The 25,714-nt window shown below is 40.7% G+C and overlaps 2 protein-coding genes across 3 annotated transcripts; both read right to left on the bottom strand.

Moving 5' to 3' along the window:
- Positions 1–1,028: 1,028 nt before the first annotated feature.
- Positions 1,029–17,821, bottom strand: LOC131877316 (neprilysin-2-like). Its single transcript, XM_059222927.1, has 8 exons — positions 16,850–17,821; positions 15,149–15,520; positions 13,960–14,205; positions 13,389–13,597; positions 12,814–13,177; positions 12,401–12,620; positions 6,143–6,325; positions 1,029–2,039 (listed from the first exon to the last, which is right to left on the bottom strand). Exons 1-8 carry the CDS (start codon positions 17,414–17,416, stop codon positions 1,768–1,770), a joined length of 2,433 nt encoding a protein of 810 aa, XP_059078910.1. The 5' UTR covers positions 17,417–17,821; the 3' UTR covers positions 1,029–1,767.
- Positions 17,822–19,569: 1,748 nt separating this feature from the next.
- LOC131877317 (mucin-2-like) lies at positions 19,570–23,093 on the bottom strand. Of its 2 annotated transcripts, none has more exons than XM_059222929.1 (6): positions 22,711–23,093; positions 22,196–22,648; positions 21,887–22,063; positions 21,641–21,808; positions 21,192–21,553; positions 19,570–21,131 (listed from the first exon to the last, which is right to left on the bottom strand). In XM_059222929.1, the coding sequence occupies exons 1-4, from the start codon at positions 22,732–22,734 to the stop codon at positions 21,785–21,787; spliced, it is 678 nt and encodes a 225-aa protein (XP_059078912.1). In that variant the 5' UTR covers positions 22,735–23,093; the 3' UTR covers positions 19,570–21,131; positions 21,192–21,553; positions 21,641–21,784. The 2 variants fall into 2 exon arrangements, with proteins under 2 accessions (XP_059078912.1, XP_059078911.1); XM_059222928.1 differs by having other exon boundaries at positions 19,694–21,131; positions 22,711–23,075.
- Between the last annotated feature and the right edge of the window lie 2,621 nt (positions 23,094–25,714).

Below are 25,714 nucleotides of genomic sequence, written 5' to 3'. Positions count from 1 at the left end.
AAGAATGTTGCAAAAGTCATGATGGAAAAACAGTATGAGACATTGTCAAGCCGGTAGAGCTTCCTTGTTAGAAGCATTTGCCTTAAGTGTTGGAAATGTGGAGGCTTTGGAAATTTGATGCATCATACTCAAGCCAAAGGGAGATTTTCCCTGCTTGACAATTGCACTGCATCAGGTCTTCAGTCCAACGGAATTTGATTGAGAAGATGTAAACACTAAAGTAGCAAATGCAACAAGATTTAAAACCAAGAACACCCTCAGAGTATAGTAGTTATGAGCAAGCTCAATTGTCAACACTGACTTTCATTGTTCATAATACGTTGGATGGAAAAAGCACAAAATGGCAATTTCTGCTGAGACTTAAGTGTCCTCAGCTATCACGAGATAAAAGAAAAATTAAAGGCCCTTCTGGAAGCTGAAAAAGGAACGAGTAAAGAGTAATTCTTTTAATTTGTGGGTCGTTACAATTACATAATTTTAAGATGCAATGGAATTACAGTTCCTTTTTCGAAAAAAGGAAGGAATTACTGTAATTCCATTACTTGTAATTTCGTTACTAATACCTTGCATTTCAATGACTAAAAAGCAAAAACAATGCTACCATGTCGTTTTTCTGAAATGCGAAGTGTTTATCACTTTCCACCAACCATCTGAAGACATAACCCCGCAAATTGCATCACTCGAAACCACTTGAACACTACAATCATTGCTATCATATTAGATTTTGAACCCAAAACGCGCATATTTTTGACTTGGAATGCCAAATTCAATATAAATTGCTCCTATCAACGTATTTACGACTAAATGTTGCCATTTTTTCTATTTGTTATATCACTACTTGCACTGCTTTTCATCATATCAGTGGGATTGATCTTAGCTTATTACATGTTAGCGCGTGTGCAATAACTTAAAAGGGACCGTAAGCCCTCATAAGAATTTCACCAATGTTGCAGACCCAATATATGTTTTATCACAAAAAATTTGCTCCCCCGACTCCGGACTAGAAGCAACTCGTGAATGAAGAAGGATTAAGAAAGAATAGCTTATTTTATTGGCCAAAATACACTCTCATGGCGAAACATGTTGAACAAAAGGACGATTCAGGACACCGTCGCAGATTCTCAATCGAGTTACTTCATTCTCCTCTTTATAATGGCATTCTTTCTTGACTGATTGGCACGCAAACACTGGAAAAAGTTCACACACTCGAGTACGTCAACCGAGGTATCTGTGTCTGATATAGCAAACACTCCGTGTAAGTGGCAGACGAAAGTACCCAGCTTTATAGTATTCCAGGCTCTTTAAGACGCATTGTGGCGTTTCTTTTAATTTGTTCGCTTGTCATAAGTCAAATTGTTCGTCTGAGCCATTCTCAGTCGAGTCCAGTTCATTTCAACAACACTAACAGTGTGTATTTGTGTGTGTGCACCAATACAAGTTCCTCAACATACGTAAGTCTGTGCAGTAATTTGATGTCACGCGGCCTTAAAACGGCACAATGAATTGAATAGTAATAGTAATATATGGCGATGGTTCCAGACAAACAAATAACTGGGTGGGGCTGTGCTGTACTTTATGATATACTAGTATATATAATTAGTAATTGACTAATGATGATAATGATGAAGTAGTAGTAGCAGTAATAGTTGCTGTGATAGTTCACAACTCAATCGTGAACTGACAAATCAGGGTTTGGAGAGGACGAGACTCTGTTTCGTCTCTGCTCGTTTTGGCATTATTGTCGCGGTGGTCAAGGCGATTGATAGATTACCACACCTCGCACTTCTTCTCAGGGTTCATGGGTGATCCCAGAGGACACTGAAAGTCTCGAGAGAACTCGGGCATATTGGAGAAGGGACCTCTCACCCGGAACATATCGGGCGAGTGAACCCCAGTGAGAACGCGCAACTTAAGAGCCTTATCGCGATATTTGGCACACCACACATTGGCTGCACTCATCCAGAACAGTTGGCGTTGATTGAATTTACCCAATCCCGGCAAAAGCTGCTCCTTTTGGTGGGTCCGGGCAACCCATTTCTCTGCAAAGATCAAACGCCACTTTTAGTTGAGCTGTAAAAAGGGCAAATATGGAGGTTAAGAAATGTACATAAAATGCACCTAAAAAAGCAAAAAGGGCTAATCTAGAATGCAAAGTAGACTCGCTAAAAGACCGAATTTTATTGTTTGAATTGCTTACATCAGTAGATAATTTTCCAACCAAAAGAGGAACAAAATTCATAGAACTGATAGAAAAACTACTTTTTAAATTGGCCAAGATTCACTTCGATATCGAAAACATAGATGATGATTTACGTAAACACAAGATTGGCCCGAAATTGGACAAAGAGACAAAACCTTGACTTCTTTACTCGCAAGGACTTAATTTTTTGTTCCTTGGCTCAAAATGGGCCCCTCCAGGTCAATTTTAGCAGTCATTACCTCAGGATGCCAAATTGCTTCGCCATGACAACGTCTACACATTTTTGAGCACTCACTGCCTCATTTTCAATCCAACGAAGTCAATAAAACATTAAACTGACACATGTATTTTCAACGTTTTTGAAAAGCCAATCATGGTAACAGTGAGCAGTTAAAAAAAAAATCAAATTTCCAGAAATTTGCCCCTTTTTACAACTTTAGTAATTAGGCACAGGCAGATGCTTTGATGACTTAATGATATATTGTTCCATTTAGAGTAGATACAGAAAACTGGAAAGCTTACTCATTTGCGTTTACTCTGTTGTACTCTCCCGAATTGTGGCTGGTATTTCGCTACACGCGGACGAAACATCTATGAAAAAGTGATGTTCCCATAAAGGCAAAACGACAAACTCTAAGATTTGTCAGCCTTTGAAGTTTGTGCCTTGAAAGTGCGTTAACAATTTTGATGCTCTTTTCTCTAACAATTACGTCTTGTCATTTGTTTTCTTCAATTGTTTGCAATGAGGGAGCCAATCTGTTGTTCGACATCTTTAAGTCTTGACATGTCGATTGTTGGGGAACGTTTAGGTGGTTTTTTTGTTGGTTTATGTCTAATTTTAAGAATTGATAATAATTTCCAAAAGCTATTGCTAACCCATCGTTATTAAGTATAAAATATGAGCCCAACAGGTCCTGTTGTGCGAAGAAAGTGCAGTTTTGATCCTTGATTCATACAGACGAGCTTTGGTACCGAACTAAATCTAAGGGGCATATAAGCATCAAAGTAAGGATGGACAATCAGCTTTCGAATGTCCGTTTAGCCTTAGGTACTTCAATGGCAATACGTTACGAAGAATCCAGTGTAAAAAACAATGTTTAATTTCATCCTTATTCGTTTTAAACCTAAATACTACGCTCCACTACTCAGGGAAATTACACAGACATCATATAAGATGAAAGTGGCAAAGGTAGTCATTTTTTATGATGTAGGCAAACAAAAAGGTCGAACAGGTTCAAAGATGTTTCACTAGGAACATTACGGATATGAGAGAGCTCTCGTATTGGGAGAGGTTAGAAAGGTTGGGATTGTACAGTATTCACAGAAGGTACAAAAGGTATCTGATGCTGTAAGTTTTTAAAATCATCCATGAGCTTTGTCCCAATCTAAGATTTAGCGTCAATTCTAGTGACCGTAGAGACTTCATGCGCGTTTTGAGAGCAACTTCAAGCCTTCGAGAATCCAGGCTAGTTCGAACAATGAAGTCCACCTAGAGTTCTTCTTTCTCGGGTTCTTTCAATGGTAATTTGCTAACCTTAAATATTCGCAAGAAGAATTTGTGTTTCGTGGTTCTTAGACATTATGAATGGATGCAAGAGTATAGTTCCATGTCAATCAAAAATCGCCAAGGCTAAACTTTAAGGAGGAAATCAGAGAAAACAGTGAAAACATAGACTTCAGAAGAGTAACTTTTTGAGTTTTGACTGGATAATGCCTAGAGTTTGAGCATTTTGGACACGTGCAGGGAGGGTGTTCCAAAGTGACACCACCCTGTTCGTGATGTTTTTCTTCTCACATTCAGTTTTGTGGCTTTTGGGACAAAAAATTTCTTCTGTGACCCTGGAGTCCACTTACCATGGGGTTCATTTCTTTTTTGTCAAAGAGGCCATGGTCAATGAAGTAAATCTGGTTTTGAAGTCTATAGATTTGGAAAAGGTCAAATTAGTTTCTTCCTTGCCAAAGGGTGGGTATTTGGAGAGTATATTTTGGCGTTAATCTAGAAGCAATTTTTAAGCCGAACTTGGACAAGGTTCTGTTCAAAATCCTGATTCAAGGGTTAGCCAGATCTGACAACTCTGAATGAACAGCTCTAGGTACAACACCTCAGAGTACCTATTTTTGCCTACATCTTTAGCCAACTTTAATTCGTTGGTAGATCAGATGTTAAATGAATACAAAGTTACATAAGCTACATAGGTTTTTCATTTTAAAGTGCTAGGATTTCTATCCAAGTAACGATATTAGCATGTCTGCAAAAGGTTGTATTAATTTTCTTCTTATGCCCTCAATCAGCTTCAATCTAAGTTTGTTTGTTTGTTTGTTTAATGTTTGGTTGTTACGGAGTCAGATGGCAGCTCTCTCTCTCGGCCTGCCATCTGATGATGGTTGCTCCAATGAGGTAAACGTTATTCTTTTTATTTTTTAAATCTTAACCTGACCTAATCAAACCTAATCTAACCTTACCTAACCTAACCTAACACGATATTAATAACCCTTAAAGTCTCTATCTAAACCTTTAAACATTTTGTCACAATTTTAAAAATGAGCACCGCCAACTAATCGGTGAAGAATAACGTTTATCTCCCAATGAAGAGATATGCCCACTTCATCATCACTCATGGCCATCATCATTTCTCTACCACGCTCTGTGATGATTGCAAATTCGCCAATTTATGGTGTTAAACACCAACTCATATTGTGATTTTAATACTACAAAGATATTTGGACTCGGCTAGCCAATCAAGTCAGACTAACTAACAATGAAGGGTAGTATAATGGAAAGTGGACCCTGTACCAATGCACCACAGCGGCCAGCCTCCAAACTAAACATAATTTTTCAAACGTGCAATATCAGCAATAAGTCCATAAAACTTATTTCTCCAACTAAAGAAACAACTTGAGAATAATCAATTGTATTTTATTGCTGTTGTCTCTCTTGTCACTTTTAACTTTATATCCCAGACTTCTTTTTCTTTTCTTCCACCTAAAGTGAACATTTTGATGAATAATTTTTGTTAAATAAAACGTGAGAAAACTAAAGCGAAAAAGTTAAGGTATCCAGTAAAGAATGCATGCTAAACGGTATTGGACATAGGGGCAAGGCCTGAAATGCCCAATGACGTCATCTAGATCATGTAAGTTTTTTTAATGAAGGTCTGCTCGTTATATTTATTTCGTCACTATAAACCGCTGTGATGTGATCACTTCTTTAGTGATGTATTAGGGATCTTGGTTATTCTCTTTTAGGATAAGCTTGCTCAAATTGTATAAAAGTGATCAAGCAGTGCAGTATTGGTTTGCACTCTGACGAAGCAAGCAGATTGATTTCATCAATACATTGCAGCCAACTCACAACGTGATCCATCTACTACTTCAACAATGGGATGAACTGTGCCTCAACTTTGTTTAAATGTCATTTTTTGTGTACTTCTGAAACCGTACTGCTATCCTGGCTCAATATCAGAATATTTTTTTCTCAAACAAGCCGCTAAATTGGGTTGAATGACAATTTAATCTATGCACTGTTTGGGTTGGTTCAGGATTTTGACTACAATTTTGCTCAATAAACCCAAGTCAGCTGTTTGACTTCACTTCACTTCACAAGAAGAATTGGGTTTGGTTGTGAGTAAAGTATAATACTTGATCTCATTGTAGTCAAGCTTTGAATAGGTCTTTTTATCATCTTTGTGCCTTTAAAGAGAACTAAATCCCACGTCGAAGTAAGGCTTTGAAAGCCAATTAAAACCGAGAACCCATGCAAGTTTCAGTGCCCGCTCGCTCTCTTGGAGGGAAGCCACCATTCCCAGGAGAACAGGGACGTCAGTGACTATTTATGAATGTACTACTAGTATAATGTATAGTTCCACTAGGGAATGGACTACCCAGAGCTTGAAAAGGTTGCATCTAGCTAGTGGATTTCTTTTTGAAAAGCTTCAACCTTACCGTAAGCTTGATAAGCCTCTTTGATCCCTCCGTTGTCGGCGATATTCTCTCCTTGCGTGTTGATGCCATTCAGACTCAGTTCCAGATGGGGGATAGTATAGTTGCCGTATTGTTGAATGATGCACTGAGCTTTCTGGAGATAACGCTCCTTCGTGATCGGTTCCCACCAGTCCACAAGGTTCCCTGGAAATAACACCATGCCAATCCAATTGAGTCCAATAACTCATATTGAAATCAACGGTAAATAAAGCTTTTTTCAAAAGGGTTACTGAGCCTAACGATGGGCTTCCAAAAACCTGGACTGTAAACGGGGTTCCCGTCAAATCGGCCTGCTTCGGGTCAGAGCAACCCTGAGTCCCTTTTCATGGTATATTCATAAAATAAGACATCTAGATCGTTGCCATTACAGGCAAGTCACTAAAAGAACGCTTCATAGTCACCTGGTTCGTTTCAAAGTTATACCGTTAAAAGCAAATGTAGCTGAGCAAGAGGGGCCAAATATTTTAATTTTACCTTACCACATCTTACCTTCCACGTCTTTACCACATTATTTTGGATACATTTTCTAAGAAGTTATCAGGTTTTAGCCCCAAAGTGAATTAATTTGGCAAGATCTTTGTTCAGATTAACTACCGATATTGAGTAAGCTCTATGGTTCAAACGATACAAAATGTTCTCGTCCATTGTAAATCCATATCGAATTAAGTCCAGGGCAGGAGCTGTCTTATATTTTGATCTTAAGTATGATATTATGAAAAGTGGTTGAAGCCAAATGTGGAGGCGCCATTAGGGAGCTAATAGAAGCTGGAACATCATAAGTTAGGACAAGTGCCACCAAAAACTCGAACATTTATTGAATGTGGATCAGTATTACTTAAAACATTCTCATAATACATGACTGTTCCTTACGCACTTGTCAGGTGCAGAACGAATTTTTAAGCATCTTTTAAGTTTGACTACTTCTCCTTAAACATGAACCAATCGGAGATATCGATTACAATACACCCAGGGTTGAAATGAGTTGATGGACGAATGTTCTGTTCCGAAACTGAACGATTCCCCATTCAATGGGAATTCTTTTCCAACTTGGATCCAAATCTTAGAATGTGTTTTCTTGAACTGCATCAGCTCGACAATTTCGAACCTGAAGATTTTGGGCGGTTTCTTTGACTATTCCACGCTTTTTAGAGGGGGATATTAATTGCCGATAAATATCGACAAGTTAGACCGAGCAGACAATACCGTTTAGTGCAGGAAGTCGGCTTTCAGTCAGCCTCGCCCTTTTTGCAATTGAGAGACAACCAAAATGACATTTGGAACATGCAAAAAATGTGACTTGCAACAAACCTACTTCAGTTGATAGTTGGAGCAAGGAAATCAAGTTACTGCAACCAGGATATACTTGCTAAATGTTTTTCCTACTACCCGAACAAATACGGCTGTAGAAGAAACACAGTTATGGAGGAAATTAAATCAAAGGCACATCCATCGTAAGACAGGAAAAAAACGATCAGAAATGTGACCGCTTATTGTGTCGGTAACTTGGAAACAATAAAAAGTCGAGATTACCCACTTTATTCAGCCACAAAGCATCGTAGCTCCTTGACTTTCATGACATGAAATGTAGGTCTATGTTAAACCGCCTCTTTTATGCCCTACATTTCATTGCAGGAATTGAACAGTTCTGACTCTCCTCTTAATGAGGAACCGCAGAAAACATTGTAACCGTAAGGGCCTGTACTCTGATTGCTCAAATAGTTAGCTGGGTAGAGACGAGAGACCACAGGCGGCATGCCACTAGAGTTGGCCGATAAATCGTGAAAGTTTTCTTTGTCGTGCAATCTTAAAAATGTGATAATTGATGTGACATTGACCTCCCTCGGCGTCTCAATTATCCTGTTTTATGTAGTGCGCCCACTGAATTTCCAATTCCTTCTTTCTTCCTTTTTCAGTCCCACTCTTGACATTCGGAGAGAAGTGTCGCGTCGATTGTCAAGCCAAGACGTGTTCGAAAAAAGCCAAGCAGTGTAACAATTTTAACTAGAATCGAAATCTGCAAATCTTGATAAAAACTGCTCATCGAGGCTTGACATTCAAGGGATGATGTGGACATCGTTTGGTCACATTTGGCGATAAAAGGGCAGGAAATTAAAAGCGCCCTACTCAATTAGCTTGTCATTTTTTGTACATTGCTTTTCTGACTACGTGGGCAGATGTTTTTAACACCCTCTGACAAATTGCCGTGACACGTACGGATAAAAACAAATTTGCAGCAAGACTTTTGTTATTTGAAAGCCATTTCCTTCGCAGAAAATTTGCCGAAAAACGACTTGCAAGCATTACAATGGTAAAAATCATTTCAAGTAACATTTGATTTTCAATCTCGAACACTTATAATCTGCTTATATCAAACTGATTATCAACGTAGAATTTCCATTATTCTTCCGAGGCTTTGGAACGATTTATGGCCATCTAAAACTCCTTAATTTGCCTGAAGCAGATGTTCCTGTTTTCTAATGGTTGTATGTTTGTTACTGACTCCTTGCTGGTCTACAGGGCTCGGTGGTTTAACCATTTCAATAGGGAAGTGAGCATTTGATAATATTTTTGTAAAATTAAATGGAATTCTGAGACAGTATTACATTGCGGAAAATTACAATATGTGTCATCGTGTGGCTCAAGCAAAGTTTTCGGGAATAATCAAGTGAAAGAAAGTCCCTTGGAAGAATACAGATGGATACAAATAGATGCAAAAAATGCATTTGTTTTATCCATATTCAATCGATTACTTCTTTCATCANTCCGAGGCTTTGGAACGATTTATGGCCATCTAAAACTCCTTAATTTGCCTGAAGCAGATGTTCCTGTTTTCTAATGGTTGTATGTTTGTTACTGACGCCTTGCTGGTGTACAGGGCTCGGTGGTTTAACCATTTCAATAGGGAAGTGAGCATTTGATAATATTTTTGTAAAATTAAATGGAATTCTGAGACAGTATTACGTTGCTGAAAATTACAATATGTGTCATCGTGTGGTCAAGCAAAGTTTTCGGGAATAATCAAGTGAAAGAAAGCCCCTTTGAAGAATACAGATGAATACAAATAGATGCAAAAAATGCATTTGTTTTATCCATATTCAATCGATTACTTCTTTCATCAAAATTTAAAAAGTTGCACCCATCCCTGTCATACAAAGGCAAGAGCTTGTTGTTGGATAACAAAGTGTTGAAGGCATCATCTGGAAATATTTTTACAAGTTGAGCGCTTGACATCAAACTTCAAGCGAAATGTAACTTTCACAGGACAAAGCAAGAATCGCTTGGTTTGGCCACGACTGACATGAAATAATGTGGACCAGTTGCCAAATTGGTAATTTAAATTCGGTCATCCACGTTAAGAAAAGATGAGGAAAACTGACGGACTCCCTGACTACCAAATGCTCATCAAACCCGGACTTTTCTTGAGATGCGAACTTGTTGATAGTAATTGAGCACTTTGCTTATTTTGTAAAGCCGTAACAAAAGCTCCATGAGGCCGTCATTTTTTCTACGTAGACTTCGAGCTTCGACTTGTCAAAACATATCGAAAGACTGTTCCATGTAGCATCTCAGTAAATGGAGAAGGGATATCATAGCATGATCTAATGTCATGAAATTGGGGTATGCACCCAAGCGCAAGATGGGTAAGATAATCTGATCCTAAGCCTTCCAAGACGAGACTTTTTCAAACAATTCGGCTGAGTCCACATAAAAGTTTAATTCGGACAGAGAAAAGTGGTTCATTGAACCATTCAACCCTTCGAATCCTCTCGTTGATTCATAAAACTCAGACGGGTGAGGGTTGATTTGCTACCCGGACTACTCCAGAACTGTCCCATGCAAATGCATTAAGTGGCTTATACTATTATTACCTGCACACTGCGCAGTGTACACAGACACTTTCAAATCTAATTTTGACGGCTTGAATAATCTATCTCACGGTGGATGAGTTCATTCGGAGCAGAACCTTAGAGTACGACGACGGCATGACTCCTTCTATGCACATATATGTACATATTACCTAGTATATATTCAAGTACTCGTACTACCATGCAGTACTGAAAGATCTTCTAGGGTTGAGTGAGAGTAAGTTGCCTGTTAAGAGCGCTAGTAACGTAGTTTCTGCCAATTTAGGCTGCTCCAAACAAATAGGGAGTGGAAATCAATACACATAAGCTCTTTGTAGCTGAACAAGTCATTGTTCTCAAGATCGCTTGAAAAAATACTACGACATCGCATCGAGAATTTCAAGTTCGCGACGCAGAAGGAAGCGAAAGTTTTTTCGGCGGTTCTCCTCTCTTCTCAATCCTCCTTCAATAACGTTCTTTTTCTCAGAGGGAAAAAAGACACCGAAATCGTAGTGGAAGGTGGGGAAAATACTTCAAGACGACAGTGCTGGTGGTGGTGATGATGATGATGATGACGATGATGATGATGATGATGGTAATGGTGGCAGTGGAAAAGCAGAAGATAAGGAGGAAGAAGAAGGATGCCGTTGTTGGCATTGAATTCCCGTTCCATCTGCATCATTGCTACGCAAGTTTTTCCCTCGTAGAAGTTTTGGAGCCAGCCAAACGAGAGCTTGTAGCAATCAGAGAAATGATGATATAACTACTGATTTGTATCATCGAGTCCGTGCCACAGAAATGAATGAAGCATTTTCGCACCGAATCAACACGGGCTCGGAAAGTCCTGGCAGACCTCGCTAATCATCTGCAGCATTTTCAGAGTTTCTTGAGCTACCTATTCCCCTACATAAATGGATAAGACGAGCTTCACTTCAAATTAAAAACGTATGATCAATATGTGTGTGTGTGTGTGTGTTTCTTCCAGCCCCCTTGAACGAGGATATGTTCGAAAATTTCTCCAAAATGTACGCAACAACATATGGCAATGAATATTCCTACGCCACTCTAGTTTGATTGCTGACGAAGGAAACTCCAAGTGAGACTTGGGACTCGTATAACATTCTTTTTTCTTTCTGAAAATCAAAGGGCACAACTCCAATGATATTGAAGCGTTTATTGGCTATTAAAAAGCGATTCGAAATTTGAATCCTATTTTTTCATTATTTGTTCAAGAAATTCATTCTTGAATCAAGCTAAATAATGAACGTATAAAGGCAAGAGCCTTGTTTTCCAAACACGGGATTAAGATAGCCATCAGCGTTTATCCAATCGAAATTACACTTTTACAATCGAAGAAATACACCTTCTGAGTCTGTTTCTCTCGTAGCGGCTCTCCAAAGGCTTGAAATAAAACTGTGAGTTCACTCTTGGACAACTTACAGCGGACAAAACATTTCATATCTCATGAAACACTCACTTAATCCAAAATGGGTAAATAACGTTTAATTAAAGTATCGTGCCCGATAAATGAAGACCATGACAAAATAGGGGCCAAAGATCTGGCTGTCAAAGTTATGCAGTAACGGCAAAATAAGATTCCAACCTGCGCCATTCTGTGTCAGCTGCTTGAACTTTTGGCAATATAACTTCTAAACGAACTACTTTAAAGGTGAATGCTACAAAAGTGGCTGACCTTTAATTGCAACCATTCAAATTTCTTAATCTATTCAAATATTTTGAAAAACGACTCAAAATTACTCCAGAATATGCTGGTTTTGGTGGAAAACGGTTGGAAGTCGAAGTAAATTCTGATAGTCCGTGGTTCAGTCTAAATATGATATTTAATACATATAGCGCAATTGTTGCACCCCAATAAATTTTGACGCAAAGAGAAATTAAAATCTGATTTTAAGTAATCCAATTAGTAATTTGCTCACTCAGGTAATGATTATTTTTAAAAGCACCGACTAAAAGACTATAATCGAAAGGAGACGCACCTTGGTTTGAACTAACAAATGTAAATAGATCAAATGTTCCAATAACATTTCTTGAATGATAAAAGGGTTCTTCGATCGTATTCGTCTAATGACAAAAGTATTGCTTATTTCGTCCCTCCAAATCCCTTTTACACAACTGAATGCTCGACGGCATGGTCTTTGAATCAACATATCAGCCATTCTACCGTGACAATGGCACATTCTGACATATCCATGAGTAAAACAAGTTAAAGGCTTTGACATTTTGAAACGTCAAACATCGTCGAAATAAAACTTGACCTGCCTTAAAGAGGAGAAATTCTACTCTTTCTCTGTATCAGCTACGGGTTTTCAAGATCAATTGGGATCTTATAGGCCATGACGACTGATGATCTTACCTTCCATGTCGAATTGCCGCCCCTGATCATCGAACCCATGTGTGATCTCGTGACCAATGACCCAGCCTATGGCACCGTAATTCATGTATTTGGGTCGATCATTGGAAAAGAAGATTCCTTGGAGGATTCCGGCCGGAAATTGGATCGAATTCTCAAGAGGGCTATAGAAGGCGTTGACCACGGCGGGACGTCCATGGCGAATCCAATCTGTCTTGTTCACCTATTGATTAGAGAATCACAAGCCCGATAAGAAACATCCGATGGTTTCTCGGTTCGCCGAACTTTAAAGCCCAGCCCGATCCCAAACCCAATTGAGGAAGAGGAACAACTTCACATCTTCCCACATCAATCTAGCTTCTGGGAGACTGGCCTTTGCAGTGGATTTGGCTTATGGGCACATGCAGTCAACTTACTCGTTCTCGGAGTTTAGAGAATGCGTAGTTCGTGCCAAACACGGTCATGTTGAGGGCATTACCCAGGTAATGTGTACTGTTCAATTCGAGGCCAGCGTACAACTCGTTGAGCTTCTCGTTGTCCAGGAGTTCAGGAGGATAACCTATATGTTCCACGATGTCCTTGGCCTTTTGCTTGGCTCGTCTTTTCGTATTTGCATCCATCCAGTCGACCTTTTCGAGGATGCTGTCGAATTCCGTCCTGATGTCTGCCACCATGTCCAAAGCCGCCTGTTTGGAGGCCTCGTCAAAATACCTTCGCACGTACATGGCACCCACGGCGTTAGCCAAACTACCTTTGGCAGCACCAACGCACGTTCTCCATCTGACATGAAATGGAGGTAAAACCCATAACGTAACGTAATGAACGTAATCCCGCGAGATTTTAATCCCTAGGAATCATTTCCATGGGGATTGGTGACCTCGAGTATAAAGATGTTAGCCATGCCAGGGTAGGTGTGTACATACAGTACTTGAAACAATAACGGAATCTTGGAAGTTCTCATAGCATACGCAAAGAGTCGCCCTTTTCTTACCTTGGCGTCTCCTCCGATTTTCCAGTGAGTTTTTCAGAGAACCGCAATGAGATCTTTCTGGCTTCTTCATTCAGGTATTTCATGGAGGCGGCTGCTACCCGCCACAGCATGTAGTTAGATTGAACTCGAGCTGGCACCTTTTGGATGAACGATGAGAATTTGACCAGATATTCAGGCACATCCACAATGATGATCTCGTCCTCGCTGACCTGTTGAAGGACATGCGGATAATAAAAGAGGCGATTGAGAACGCCTTTGACTTAAGTTATCGTTTTTGAATTAAGAATTGGTTTCAAAATATGTCATTGAACAGGCCTGTCGGTAATTGACAAAGCTTAAAGGAAGGGATAAGCATCAATCTCGAGAATTTTCTTTAAGGGCTTCGTCTTCCAGAAGCCGGAGCCCTGATTAAAGTGCGGAATAGACTTCTGGCTTGACTTCAAAAGAGGAGACCATCGCTTGTCGGCACATAATTGGGATTTTTCTTGTTTGAAATAGTCTCTTCAAGTTGAGAAGGACGAGAGGCTTCGGAAATTGAAACTTTATGATCATCGCTAAGTGCATGACTAACCTGGATGATATCTGAAGTCAAGATATTGTTGATGTACTCCAGCCAAGGTGTGTGTGGATCGAAATTGGACACATCCTTGATCCTCATGGGATTGTAGAGCTTGGAAGCATTTCGTCGCTCCTCACGGGGCAGCGAGAAATTAGCCAGCATAATCTCGAATTCTAGCACCTCTTTCATCTCTTGGGCCACTGTGCTCGGATCAGCCCCCAAAAACGTGGCCACGTCAATCATATAATGAAGATAGGCCTATCAATCCAGGAGAGAAAGAGAGATCCAGTCACTCACTCTGTCAGTTAGTCATTGCAACGCATATTGGTCAAGGAAGCAGTGGGAAAGAAAAGATGAAACGAACGAAGATCATCAGGATTGAGGAAAAAGAACAAGAGAAGTAAGGGAAGAAGTACTCGTACGAGGAGGGGATCATGGTCATGATGAAAGACACCAACAGACGGATCAACTATCACGTGGTGCTCATCGGTCTTTTAATGCACGTATTAAACAGACCACAATGACCAATAGTAGAAGTGCTAGAGAGCTAGGGTTTGTACTATGGGATCTCTTCTGATATTTCTTGTAGCATTGTAATCAAGAATACTCTAAAAGTGAACGTCATGGAGTGCAAGAAGACGTTCTTGAAAGTGGCGTGTTAATTGGACATTTACCACGAATGTTAGATGGCAGTACATCTAAACCTGATAAAAACAAGGTCTCTATGGCCTCCAGAAAAGACGCCTAAAAGGGGGAGGGGGGTAAGAGAGAGAGAGACAGAGCAGAAGATGGTCCTCGTTCAGGTTTTGCTGGGAATGGGGAAAATGATAGCTCGTCAACTCGTTTCATAGCACTATCAAAGAACCGAATTTGAGTACCAACTTGCCAATAGGCAATCGTTTCGTTTCCGGAACTACTCTCTAGGGATTGGATCTATGTCTGTTTTTTGGTGAGGATCCCTGACGTTTTTCTTTAGAGCTCGGCAATATTGACAGGCCAATGGCATCAACACAAACTTCGAATATGTTTATGACAGGCAAACGCTTTTGAGACGCATCACAATGACTTGGATGGCAAAAAGAGCTTTTACTTTCTCCAGTCTATCACTCATTGAATGCAAGGAAGATCTCAATGGAGAAACGACGATAATGGAGATGGAGCTTGTGAGAGTGTAGGTAATCTGATCAGCGTAGTCCTTTACCTGAACATCCTCGTCGAAAAAGCCCTTGATCAGGTATTCCCGACTCATCCCGAGGCCTGGTTGATCCAGGTCCAAGATCCGCCATGAGCTGTTCTTCAGGTCCGTGGTGACGGAGAAGTCCACAAAATAATCCACGGAGTAGCCCATTTTTCGGAAACGATAGACTTGCTCGTACCAGATGTAGTTGGAACCGTTCCAAGAGGCGCCCTCTAACACGGGCCATCCTCCCAAAGTTCGAAGGATTTGTTTAAGAGGATCTACACCCAAGCGTTCAATGCCCTCTTTATCCATGCAGGACTGATACACATAACGGGCCATATGAAACGATTTCGCCTCATCGGGGGAATTCTCCTCTTCCAACAAAAGCCGAACCTACAAACAGAGAAATAAGCAGACAAACATAGATCAGAAAAGTCTCTCGTTTACTTCGTGGTCCCCTTCGTCTTTGCAAATTGATTTCAAGCTCAGGTTTTGGTGGACTATTTCCCGCTTCAAGTCCGCATGGTTTCACTTTCGAATGCATTCTTTGAGAAGTCTGTCTACATCTCTGCACGTTTATCAAGCATGTGTGCAAGATCAGTAAAAGATGAAAAGAGCTGCTTCAAGTTGGTTTAGACGGCCAATTTTAGTAAATTGGTCAAATGATGAGAACGACGGAGTCTTCGTTTCCAACAAGAGGCCAGGGCGAACCTTAATATTTCTGTCGTAACCAGCGTGTGCGAATACCACCCTTTTCAATCACTTTGCCACTACCACTCATCAAGTACGAGCTTTATGGACCAATAGGAATCGAAAATTTCCAGAGAGCATCGTGCCTAAATGTTGGCTGAAATTCGGTTGAGTTCCAGGTTTCCAACTCGCTTGCTCTAAACGTGGCATGGCTTGGCAATCCAAAAACACCGTTTCAAAATACATTGATCAAAGTACACTTATACGCTCGACATTGCTGTTCACCTTTAAGTAGCAGTGAGTAAAGGCTAATCGATGATTGCAGCATACCCCTGGCCATCGTTAATGTTGCACTGTTCAAATAAATGGCATTTCGTAAACAAAAAGGGTGCAGAAATCACAGTTAACGGAAACAAATTTTCCGTATCGGAATGGTATGTAGTACATACGCACAAAGAGTACTGTGTCGCTTCCTAGTAGCAACTCAATCTAAAACAATGTAGAGTAAATGTCGACCAATCACCGCAGAGTCAGATTTAGGCCAAGTAGCCTCCAACCAGTAGGAAATTGAAAAATTAACAGAACTAATTTCGGTTCTCAGGCATAATTTGTCACCTGGTTTTCTCAGCGGGTGTCAACCAGACCATCAAGCAAGTGGTGAATTCTCATAATGTGACGTGGACGTTTTCCAGACGGAATAATCAAGTGACTAACTAACCATCGGGATCCGTGAAAACGCGGCATTATGTAAAACAGCCCTCAGTAGCTCTATCCACTTGGATGTAATACGTATGCAGCCGTTCACCGACAATCGAACAATGACGATTCTGATCATAAAGGCACATGTACAGTTATTGTGAAATTCAGGCAAATCAAGAAAGTAATTGATTAACTGCCAGAACAAATGATCAACGAGAAGTTTCCCATGGAATGCGCGTAACCTTGACGAAAGGGATTGCACTCCATGAATTATTAATAACACCACCACTAAATAATAACCATGACTACGAGTAATCACTAATTACAACTTACCTGAGTGAGCAATTTATCCCCCAACACTGAAAACGATGACATTCGTGTCCGATCATCCGGGATCGAGGTCTTCTTTATGAATCCACCACACGAAAATTGGAAGAAATCCACACAAGGGTTCACTTTATCGTCCATATTATCAAGCAATTCGCCGGCTGACCGAATACAAGACGGGGTCAAGCAGTAGCTCTGAGCATTGGCATCCTCGTTGGAGCCAATGTAATGGCCATTCGTTTGGACGGAGCTATCATCACCCGTAAAGGCCGCTGTCGTCTTATGGAGCGAGTTAGAGTCCTTTTGCGATTGCGAATACACCACGCTGACCAGGGCCAAGGCCAATCCTACTGCCAAGCACAACAAGAGGACGGCCAAGATAAAGAGACGTCGCTCCATTTGTGAACGGCGGTTCCACCACGGGACCTGCTGGATCTCCATATCCATGGCCCGATCGGTTCCTTTCGGTGGGAAAAGCGAGGACTTTGTAGACGAATTCCGGCTCGTGGCCGAGGTCAGTGGCAACTGTGAGTCTGCCTTTCCAAATTGCGGGTGAGCACTACTGCCAGGCATCCCTGACTACGAGCAACGATTCACCAACGGCACGCATTCAAGTCATGGCAGACAATGATTCTCGCCTCATGACCTCGATTGACGATGCCGATTATGTATGGCAAATAACAAAACCGACTTGAGATCGATGGGCTCACTTACGCTAAGCTGGGTACACTAGTGGCAGGTGATTTTTAGCTTCAAATCCACAACACCCACTGGCTGGCAAAAAATAACGATAATTCGCCTTTAGCTAACGAGGATCTTATCACAATTCATGTCAATTGGTGATTAAGAAAGGCCTTGTCATTTACGACCTCCACCGTCAACCCCTTTCCAAATTGATGCGAGTGAACCCGCTCGCTCCAGCCTTAGAACTGATGGGTAAAATAAACGGATCGATCGGCTGTCCGTCGATTTTCGAAGGAGGAAGATCCACGCCGAACTACTGAAGAGCTTCTGGGCGATCTGTTCGTTCGCTGATCCGTTCCTCGTCGCGTCTTTTGAAGCAGGATCCTAGGAGGTAGAGTCGGAGGAGGATGGAGTGTACGTACTCGTACATGGAGTTGGCTCGAGTCTTCCTTTCTTGGCGAGGGTGGAAAATTTCTCACTGGATCTTCTTGGTCGGTGTTCTCAGTGATCGTTGTCGGGCGCATTGACGCAGAGTCCAGGATCCTACAAGTATTGCAAATGTTACAACTATTGGGACTTCAGTAGTTGATATAAAAATAATTACAATTATCATTGTTGTTTTTGTGTTGTGTGTTTGTAAATGCACTTGAAATCGTCAACCGGATAAATGCCGGTAAGTCAGACAAAACAAGACTTTGATCGGCATCAATAAAGATTGGTGGCTTTTTTTGTAATCCAACAATCATTTTTTTAAGACACATGATGAATATCCGATTGAGTAACAATTTTGAGTATTTGCGAGTAACTTAGACGATTTTATTTCTTTGAGGTTCATAGTTTTGTGGTTTTAAGATGGATGTGCAGTTCCCCTCAAAAGTCACCAAATGATAATATTGAAACTACGTATTAAAACCTAGAACTTGATCATTGAACTCCGATTTGACTTGTTAAAGATATAATTCAAGCCTATAGGTCTAGGTGTCACCAGAATCCTTAGACAAGCCTAAAGAAAATTCTCTGGCCGCTAGAAAGCCCATCCCAATATAAGATAATTTTTGTTTTATTAGAGACAATAATCTTAACTTAGATCTGAGTATATGAACTCTGTTTTCTAAGGAGCTGAACTATACGTGATTTAAAAGTAGGTCTGAAAATGTAACCTTTGTCTGCGATTGCATCGAACATGTAATTAACAGTAACCAGTTATATCATCTCGTGCAGCTTTGTAGTTTTAATTGAAGAAGGTGAAATGTTATCTGACTTATTGTACTGCTTTGCCAATGAAGAGGTAGGTCTTCTCTAATCCCCCTTTCTAAAAGGTTCATGCAATCCTAAGTATTTTGGGTGCATGTTTTTCAAGGTTTGGTGATGTACAAGTATCATTGAGAAATGTAGATATAAAGTTTGTTGCAATCACAATCTTCAAGAACGTTTGCCAATGGAATTGGTTTCGAAGACGATAATCAATTTTCCGTGCTGCATGTTATCAAGTACAAAATATATTTTTCACCGATTTATCATGCGTGGAAAAATATAGCCAGTAAAGGCTGAGGAGGTCAGATATGATATTTCCACATTTATCCGGTCTATTTATGACGTTGAACTAGTCAAACATTAACAATCCAATAGATTCACTTATTCAAAAGTATGTAGAAACAAAGTTATCTTCAAAAATTTCATGCTTGATACTTGTAATACGTTGTCATACGTGCCAATATTTTGTTGAACCATAAAGTAAGTTCCAATCATACAATATTTTCTTCTTATTTAATTGTGAGCATCTACAAACGCTTGGGATGAAACGCGTTTTGATCGATATAAGTACAATCGCATGTAGTCTTAGAAATTTAAAAAACACTGTCAACTATTTGCTAAATACCTCTTCTGCTGAAATAAAGTTCGATATTTGAGCTGATTTGCGAGGTTATCTTAGGGAGGTTTTAACTTTAGAGATTAACAATCTACTCCCAAATATCTTGGTTAGCATCTTATGAAGTTTCAAAACATTGCAGGGGTTTCAAATCAGATCATGCAATCTAGGATTGAAATCGTACACCCATCCCTTTTATTTTGCGTCAAGCATAGAAGAACTTTTGGGCAAACAATTAACGGTTCGAGACGGTTTTTTTCTGCAATAGACCTTAGATCTTTGAAAGAATGCTGAAATCAAGAAGGATAAGTTTTTGTTTTCTTTCTTTTACTCGTATACGCAGTGTCAGGTGACATTATTCATTTTGAAGCTCCAAATACCCCCTTTTGGTGACGGGTTCGTGTACTTCGCACTGTTGTACATGATTGACGGAAACAGTACACATTTTAATTTTGGCAGTAACTTGTGCCTGGTCTACTGGGAAATCACTTGCATACCCCATGAAAGAGACAAAGGCGCACTTGTTGACTCAACGTCGATCTATTTTGCTCACGAATGGCTGGTTGCCTCGAAGGTAATCCCACGTTGTCGGAATGGGAACTGTTGATGGAACCACCAAAGTGATCACAATCCCCCGACACCACACACCTCCGGGCAAAGTCTGCTGGCTGTAGATTGCGTGAAGATGGGGTTGTTGGAGGTCTAGAAGTCGAGGTCGTTGTTTGAGTTGTCGCTGTTGGAGTAGATGGTGAGTGGGTGAGAACGTTTCCGAGCTTGTTATTGGGTCTCTTCGCCCTTGGCTTCGACATAGGGATCAGATTAGTGTTACAAAACTGTGGTGTTTGAATGCATCGATGTATTTGGGACAGAATAATCTGATTGACTGCCTTGGGTTGACGTGGGCCTGAGCCTGGTGTATCAGTAGCTACTTGAGGTGGTGGAGGCGAAGCTGGAGGAGGCGAATTAGGCCTTGTACGGATTTGATGGTCCGTCATGTATTTCTGGACTTGCCACTCGTTACAAATTTGATGGGTAATACACAATCGCACGAGATCTTTCGTCGAGAGTCGAAGTGCCGCTGGTGCTGGAGTAGTTGTAGAGCTTGCACTTGATGTGGTAATGGTGGTTGTGAGCGTGGTTGTCGTTGTTGAAGTAGTAGTAGCAGTTGTTGTTGTTGTTGTTGTTGTTGTTGTTGTGCTTGTTGTGCTTGTTGTACTGGTAGTGGGGGTGGTTGTGGTGGTTGTAGGGAGGGTCGTAGTGGTTGTGGTTGTAGTGGTATTGGTTGTAGTGGTAGTAGTTGTAGTGGTAGTGGTGGTTGTAGTGGTTGTAGTGGTTGTAGTGGTTGTAGTGGTAGTGGTTGTAGTGGTAGTGGTTGTAGTGGTTGAAGTTGTAGTGGTTGTAGTGGTTGCAGTGGTTGTTGTGGTTGTGGTGGTGGTTGGAATTGTGGAAGTGGCTTTCGTCGTGATAGTTGATGTAACTGCAACGTTGATTGTCGTTTCTGGATTTGATGACCCTTTTGATGTAGAAGCACTAGAACCATCCTCCGACAAGAAAAGATCGTCTTGTTTTGTCCCACTTGTAATGAAACAATTAGCTTCCCCACAATTTTGCTCTCCGTTTTCTTCTGTACGCGTTCGTGCAGTCTCCTTTGGTAGGTTCGTGAGGCTTTCTTGAGTCGGAACAAGATTATATCTTGGGTCGAAAAAGACCGTGGTCGGTGATGGAATCTCATTTCTAGAATAAAATACACCAATTAGGAACTCTTAGCTAAATTATTCAATGCAAGCACCTTACCGGAATGTGCTGGTGGTTTCAGGTTCCTGATAAGCTTGGTCCTTTTCCAAAATAATTCGACCCGTAACTATGGCAATTGTCTCCCTGGTCGTTTGAGGAGCAAGCGTTGTTGTTGTTGGTGTTGTTGTTACTTTTCCGGAACTGGGCCTTGGTGAGTTTTCAGGCCCATTCCCTCTTTCCAAGATCTCCCTGTTATTCAATATCATCACTTCTTCCATACTTATGGGTGTCACTTCAAAACCTTTAACTTCAGTTTCTGAGGTTTGATTTTCGCTATTAGTTTTGGCTTCGTTTTCAAAAAGTTGCCGAACTGGTCCCGCTGTCATCTCAAAAAGTTTCTCCAAGATGTCTGTCTCGTCCAACTGAAAGTGTGCCAAAACGTAAGTGGGTAGCAGTAGGATCTGAGCTAGATATTGAAATGAAGTGAAGGAGACTTGTTTCAAGCTTACATTGTTCTCTCTTATTTCCCGCTTGTTTTCACATTTCTTAACCCACTGCCCATTCTGGTTGGGATGAGGACAAAGTCTAGCAACGGATTTGCGGCAAACTTCTTTGTGGACCATTTTCTCCTCGAATTTGACTTGGCAAGGTTCTCAACTTTGATCCACCAAAGTCACCTAAAGAATATTTAGTTGGGAAGTTGATGAGGTGTTTGGATAGTGAAATCTAGAGCGTCATCATTGACTCAAACTCACATTAACTGTCTTTATAGTTTCCACACAATCTGATCCTTGGCTCTGAAATCGACAATTTACTGGAGCGCACAGGGGTTCTAGGTCTCGCTCGTAGCAGTTCATTTGAAGTTGAAGATGTTCCGTGACGCGGTGAATAACCTTCCCATTTTCCAAAATTTGTTCATTCAATTGAGAGACCTAAAAAGAGGGGTTCATAAATCCTGGAATCTCTAAGCCAGTCCAAGAACTGAACTGAAAACGTGTCCCGTTTATTAGGTTGGGTGTGTAGTAGAAATGAGTTGCGCGAAATCGAACCACGATTTGACTTACCTTGTAATCATCCTCACACCAAAATTGTGATTGCGGTCGACAGAATGTTGGGCAATTGAAACAAGGCGATTCACATTGCTTTGACGTTTTTTCACTGCAAATCTTCACTCTTTTCTCTAATGGCTCTGTTCGCGTGTCTTTTCGACAATTTTTCAATTTTGTCTCGGGATCACAACCCGATTCCAGGGATTCCACCTCTTCAACGCTAGGCTGGGTCACACAAATGGAGCATTCATGTTCTAGTACACACTTCCTTCCGTCCACTGGCGAAATGAAGGCTATCCGGGCCTCTGTGGATCCAGCCAATGCTTCTTCAATCTGATGTTGTTGATCGACACCGAGGATTTCGCTGCCATAGCTCTTCAAATAGCCATCTCCAAAAGGGATCTCATTGCTCAGCAGTGGAACACTCTCCGAAGATTTGCCAATGCTAATCAGAGCCAGGAGCAAAACCTATGGATGGCTTAAAAGTAAGGCATTTCATAGCAACGACGTTGGGCTAATGTATCTCTTACCGACAGTCTTCGATTCCAAATCATGTTGATTTCTGAGCCCTTTTACCTTCACCCTGCCATAAAGTCAAATGCGTTATGGCTCAGATTGTTGGTCTCTTGGCATGGCCACGTCTGGTTTGATCGCACACGGGATGCCGCTGGCCTAAGTCTGGATTGGTGGTGGTGCCCTTTCTTGCCAACGGCATTTGGCCTCTTCGGTTCCCAAGAAAGACGAATCGTCTTCTTTTCGTGACGGTGCCGACTGGACTTATCAAGAAAGGATTGAAAAAAGAGCATCCTGGGGATGCCTCCTTCTTCGACCATAGATCTCTATCGGCCTAAAAACAGCCCCTCAATGGGCGAATGATAGCCAGGCGACATCGAGGCGCTCAAAAGTCTGTGAGCAATACAGTCCTTCGTGCTAATGGCAAATTCCACAGTCCCTTCATTAGTGGTTACTGGAAATGTACCTTTGTTAGTTGGTTTGGCACTATAGAAATTGCAATACCTCCATCCAAGCTGTATTTTGGAGCCCATTAACTCCTGTGCGTAGTCCTGATAAGTAAAAATCCCTTCGTGATGGGCAACACAGTACTTATTTCTGTGCCATTGAGTTAGCCATTTTTCACCTAGGATACAATCATCAACGTCGCTATGGCAAATGGTCACATGTGCAGCTCTACTTTTCTAACTAGATTTGCGGCATTCATTTTCGACGCTCAAAGGACTCATCTTCATTCCTCTTTTGTCTTCAATGTTTTTGCAATCATCGCGCGCCCAATCTTGGCAATCGGCAAACTGGTCTTTCTCGAAGAGTTCGTAATTCGTAAGCAAGCCTAAAGATGTTATACCACAAATTATATTATGATTGAGCGAAAAGGACATTAAGTATGCGAACTGAAACAAGCCAAACGAGAATGCCGATGTTTCGACATGCTTCGAGCTTGCAAGCATTTCGACAATGTTTGGAATCTGAGAAGCAATTGCAGAGTTAGACTTGAAGAATAGTACTTGGTCGTCGTGTCTTGCCAGGTCTTGACAAATTCGTTTAACAACCAGAGGTATTTGCAATCAAACAAGCGAGTGAGCAGTTTTTGACCAAAAACGCTAATCGAGCAAATCCACTCAAAAGCATACGTCAGACTTGACTGTCAAGAGTCGCGCTATTGCTTGGATTTGAGCTTGTATGTAGATTGAATTGGCCAAAGTAGTTGACATCATCACGATTCACGAACTTTTTTTTCTAAGGTAGCACTGTAACAATCCCCTGACCACAAGTCTTAGTTCATATCGTCAAGTGGGCATTTCATCAATTGAGAACCCTTTCAAGCTCATGTCATGTCTTGTCACAAGATGCTTCTTCCTTTGGCACTTTGGGTCATGTTTTATGCCCATTTTGTTCGTCCGATCCATTACAAGGGAGAAGGGGGGTTGTCCTAAGCCAATCATTTTGAAGGATGAAATACTGTACTTGTATCTTCTGCATCTATCCCAACGTGACCATCTTCCCTGAATTGGCAACAGAATAGCTCCTTCCTTCCTTCATTAACACAACGACAACAAGCCATCAAATTCCTAGCTTCCCGCATTGAATAGCTGCTGATATTTTGTCTTTGAATTCGACCTTGGTTGAACGGGTAGAGCAAAGGGGGGGTCATTATTTTTTACTACCTTGGCTTGTTCGAATTTTTAGGTCAAATTATCAATTTGACCAACATGACAAAATGAAGGAGCATCACTCAAATGAAGCTGTTGAAATTATGATGGGTTCTCAATTCTAGAGGTCGAATCATATGGGTGATGATTAAAATGTCGTGTAATCAGGTACACTAAATAAGCCTAAACTAACTTCACTCTAAATCAGCGTGAGGAGATGAATGGTCCGCCGCAAATCAAAAACTTCCACAACTAAGATGGTCATGATAATTCCGAGTATTATCTTTTTGTTAAAACCTTTACATTTGTTTTGCTGCAACGAACACAAAATGCAACGATTTTTATCTATACACGGGCATCATTAGTTTAACAAAACACTTTGAAAGTCTAGTGTAATTTAATTCAATTTGAAGGAAACTTTTAAACGTTATGCACACCCACAGACGCATTACTAATCTGATAGGGATTACGCCATTGCCTATCGAAATACTTTAGGGAAATGGAGGATTGTAAGGGCTAAAATTTGATTTTGCCTTTAATATGCTAACTGTAATCTTTCCAACGATTTCAACTCAATCTTACAGTGCTCGAAGAGGCAAAGACAATTCGGAGAACCTCAATCCATTTTAATTCGATTTTGAGGATATCAGGCAATATCCTTTTTGACTTAAGCTTCGATGGGCAATTATTCTGCAAATTTTTTTTTGTTTGAAAATTCGACTTTTTTCAATCCATGATTTTTGGGTGTGAAACTTTGAATGGTGTAAAAATAAGTGATCCCCTATATCTATTTTCGGTTGAAAATCGTGCCCATGTGTCAATCTAGACCTCCATGAGCTAGACACTCCGTAGTATCCAAATGTAAATCACTACCAAATGCTTTGGGGCGAGTCACGGACTTTTAGAGACTTGGACTGGGAACGGAAGCAAAAACTTCTTATCACCTTAACTGTTTACTTTATTCCAAATAAGCACTTGTTACGACGACAAGATCTTGTTAATTAGATGAACTTGGCCAAATTTGAGCCCAAAAATATGCTTAGGGAACTCAGGAGATATGTCCAAATTTATGTAGTAAACACTACATAAATTTTAAATTTTGGGCCTGCACTTGGTCAGCTGCAAAAGCTTTTGGCATTATAACTTTCAAACGAACCACTTTACAAGTAAAAAATATAAAAATGAACTTCCTTTAATTGTAGAGATCTGCGTTTCTTATTTTATTTCTTTGATTCAGAGTTGCTATGTCCAAGAGCAGGCGGATGTGTGGAGAAGTTCCTTCACAGTCCATATTTCTAAAAGTTCGTGGGCTAGTATTCCAACTTCCTTGACTGGTCCTGGCCCACAGAACTCCCGCAAGACCTACATC

Source organism: Tigriopus californicus, chromosome 3 (assembly GCF_007210705.1).
Source record: "Tigriopus californicus strain San Diego chromosome 3, Tcal_SD_v2.1, whole genome shotgun sequence".
NCBI classification, from domain to species: Eukaryota; Metazoa; Arthropoda; class Copepoda; order Harpacticoida; family Harpacticidae; genus Tigriopus; species Tigriopus californicus.
This window is presented reverse-complemented; position numbering and strand designations above follow the sequence as displayed.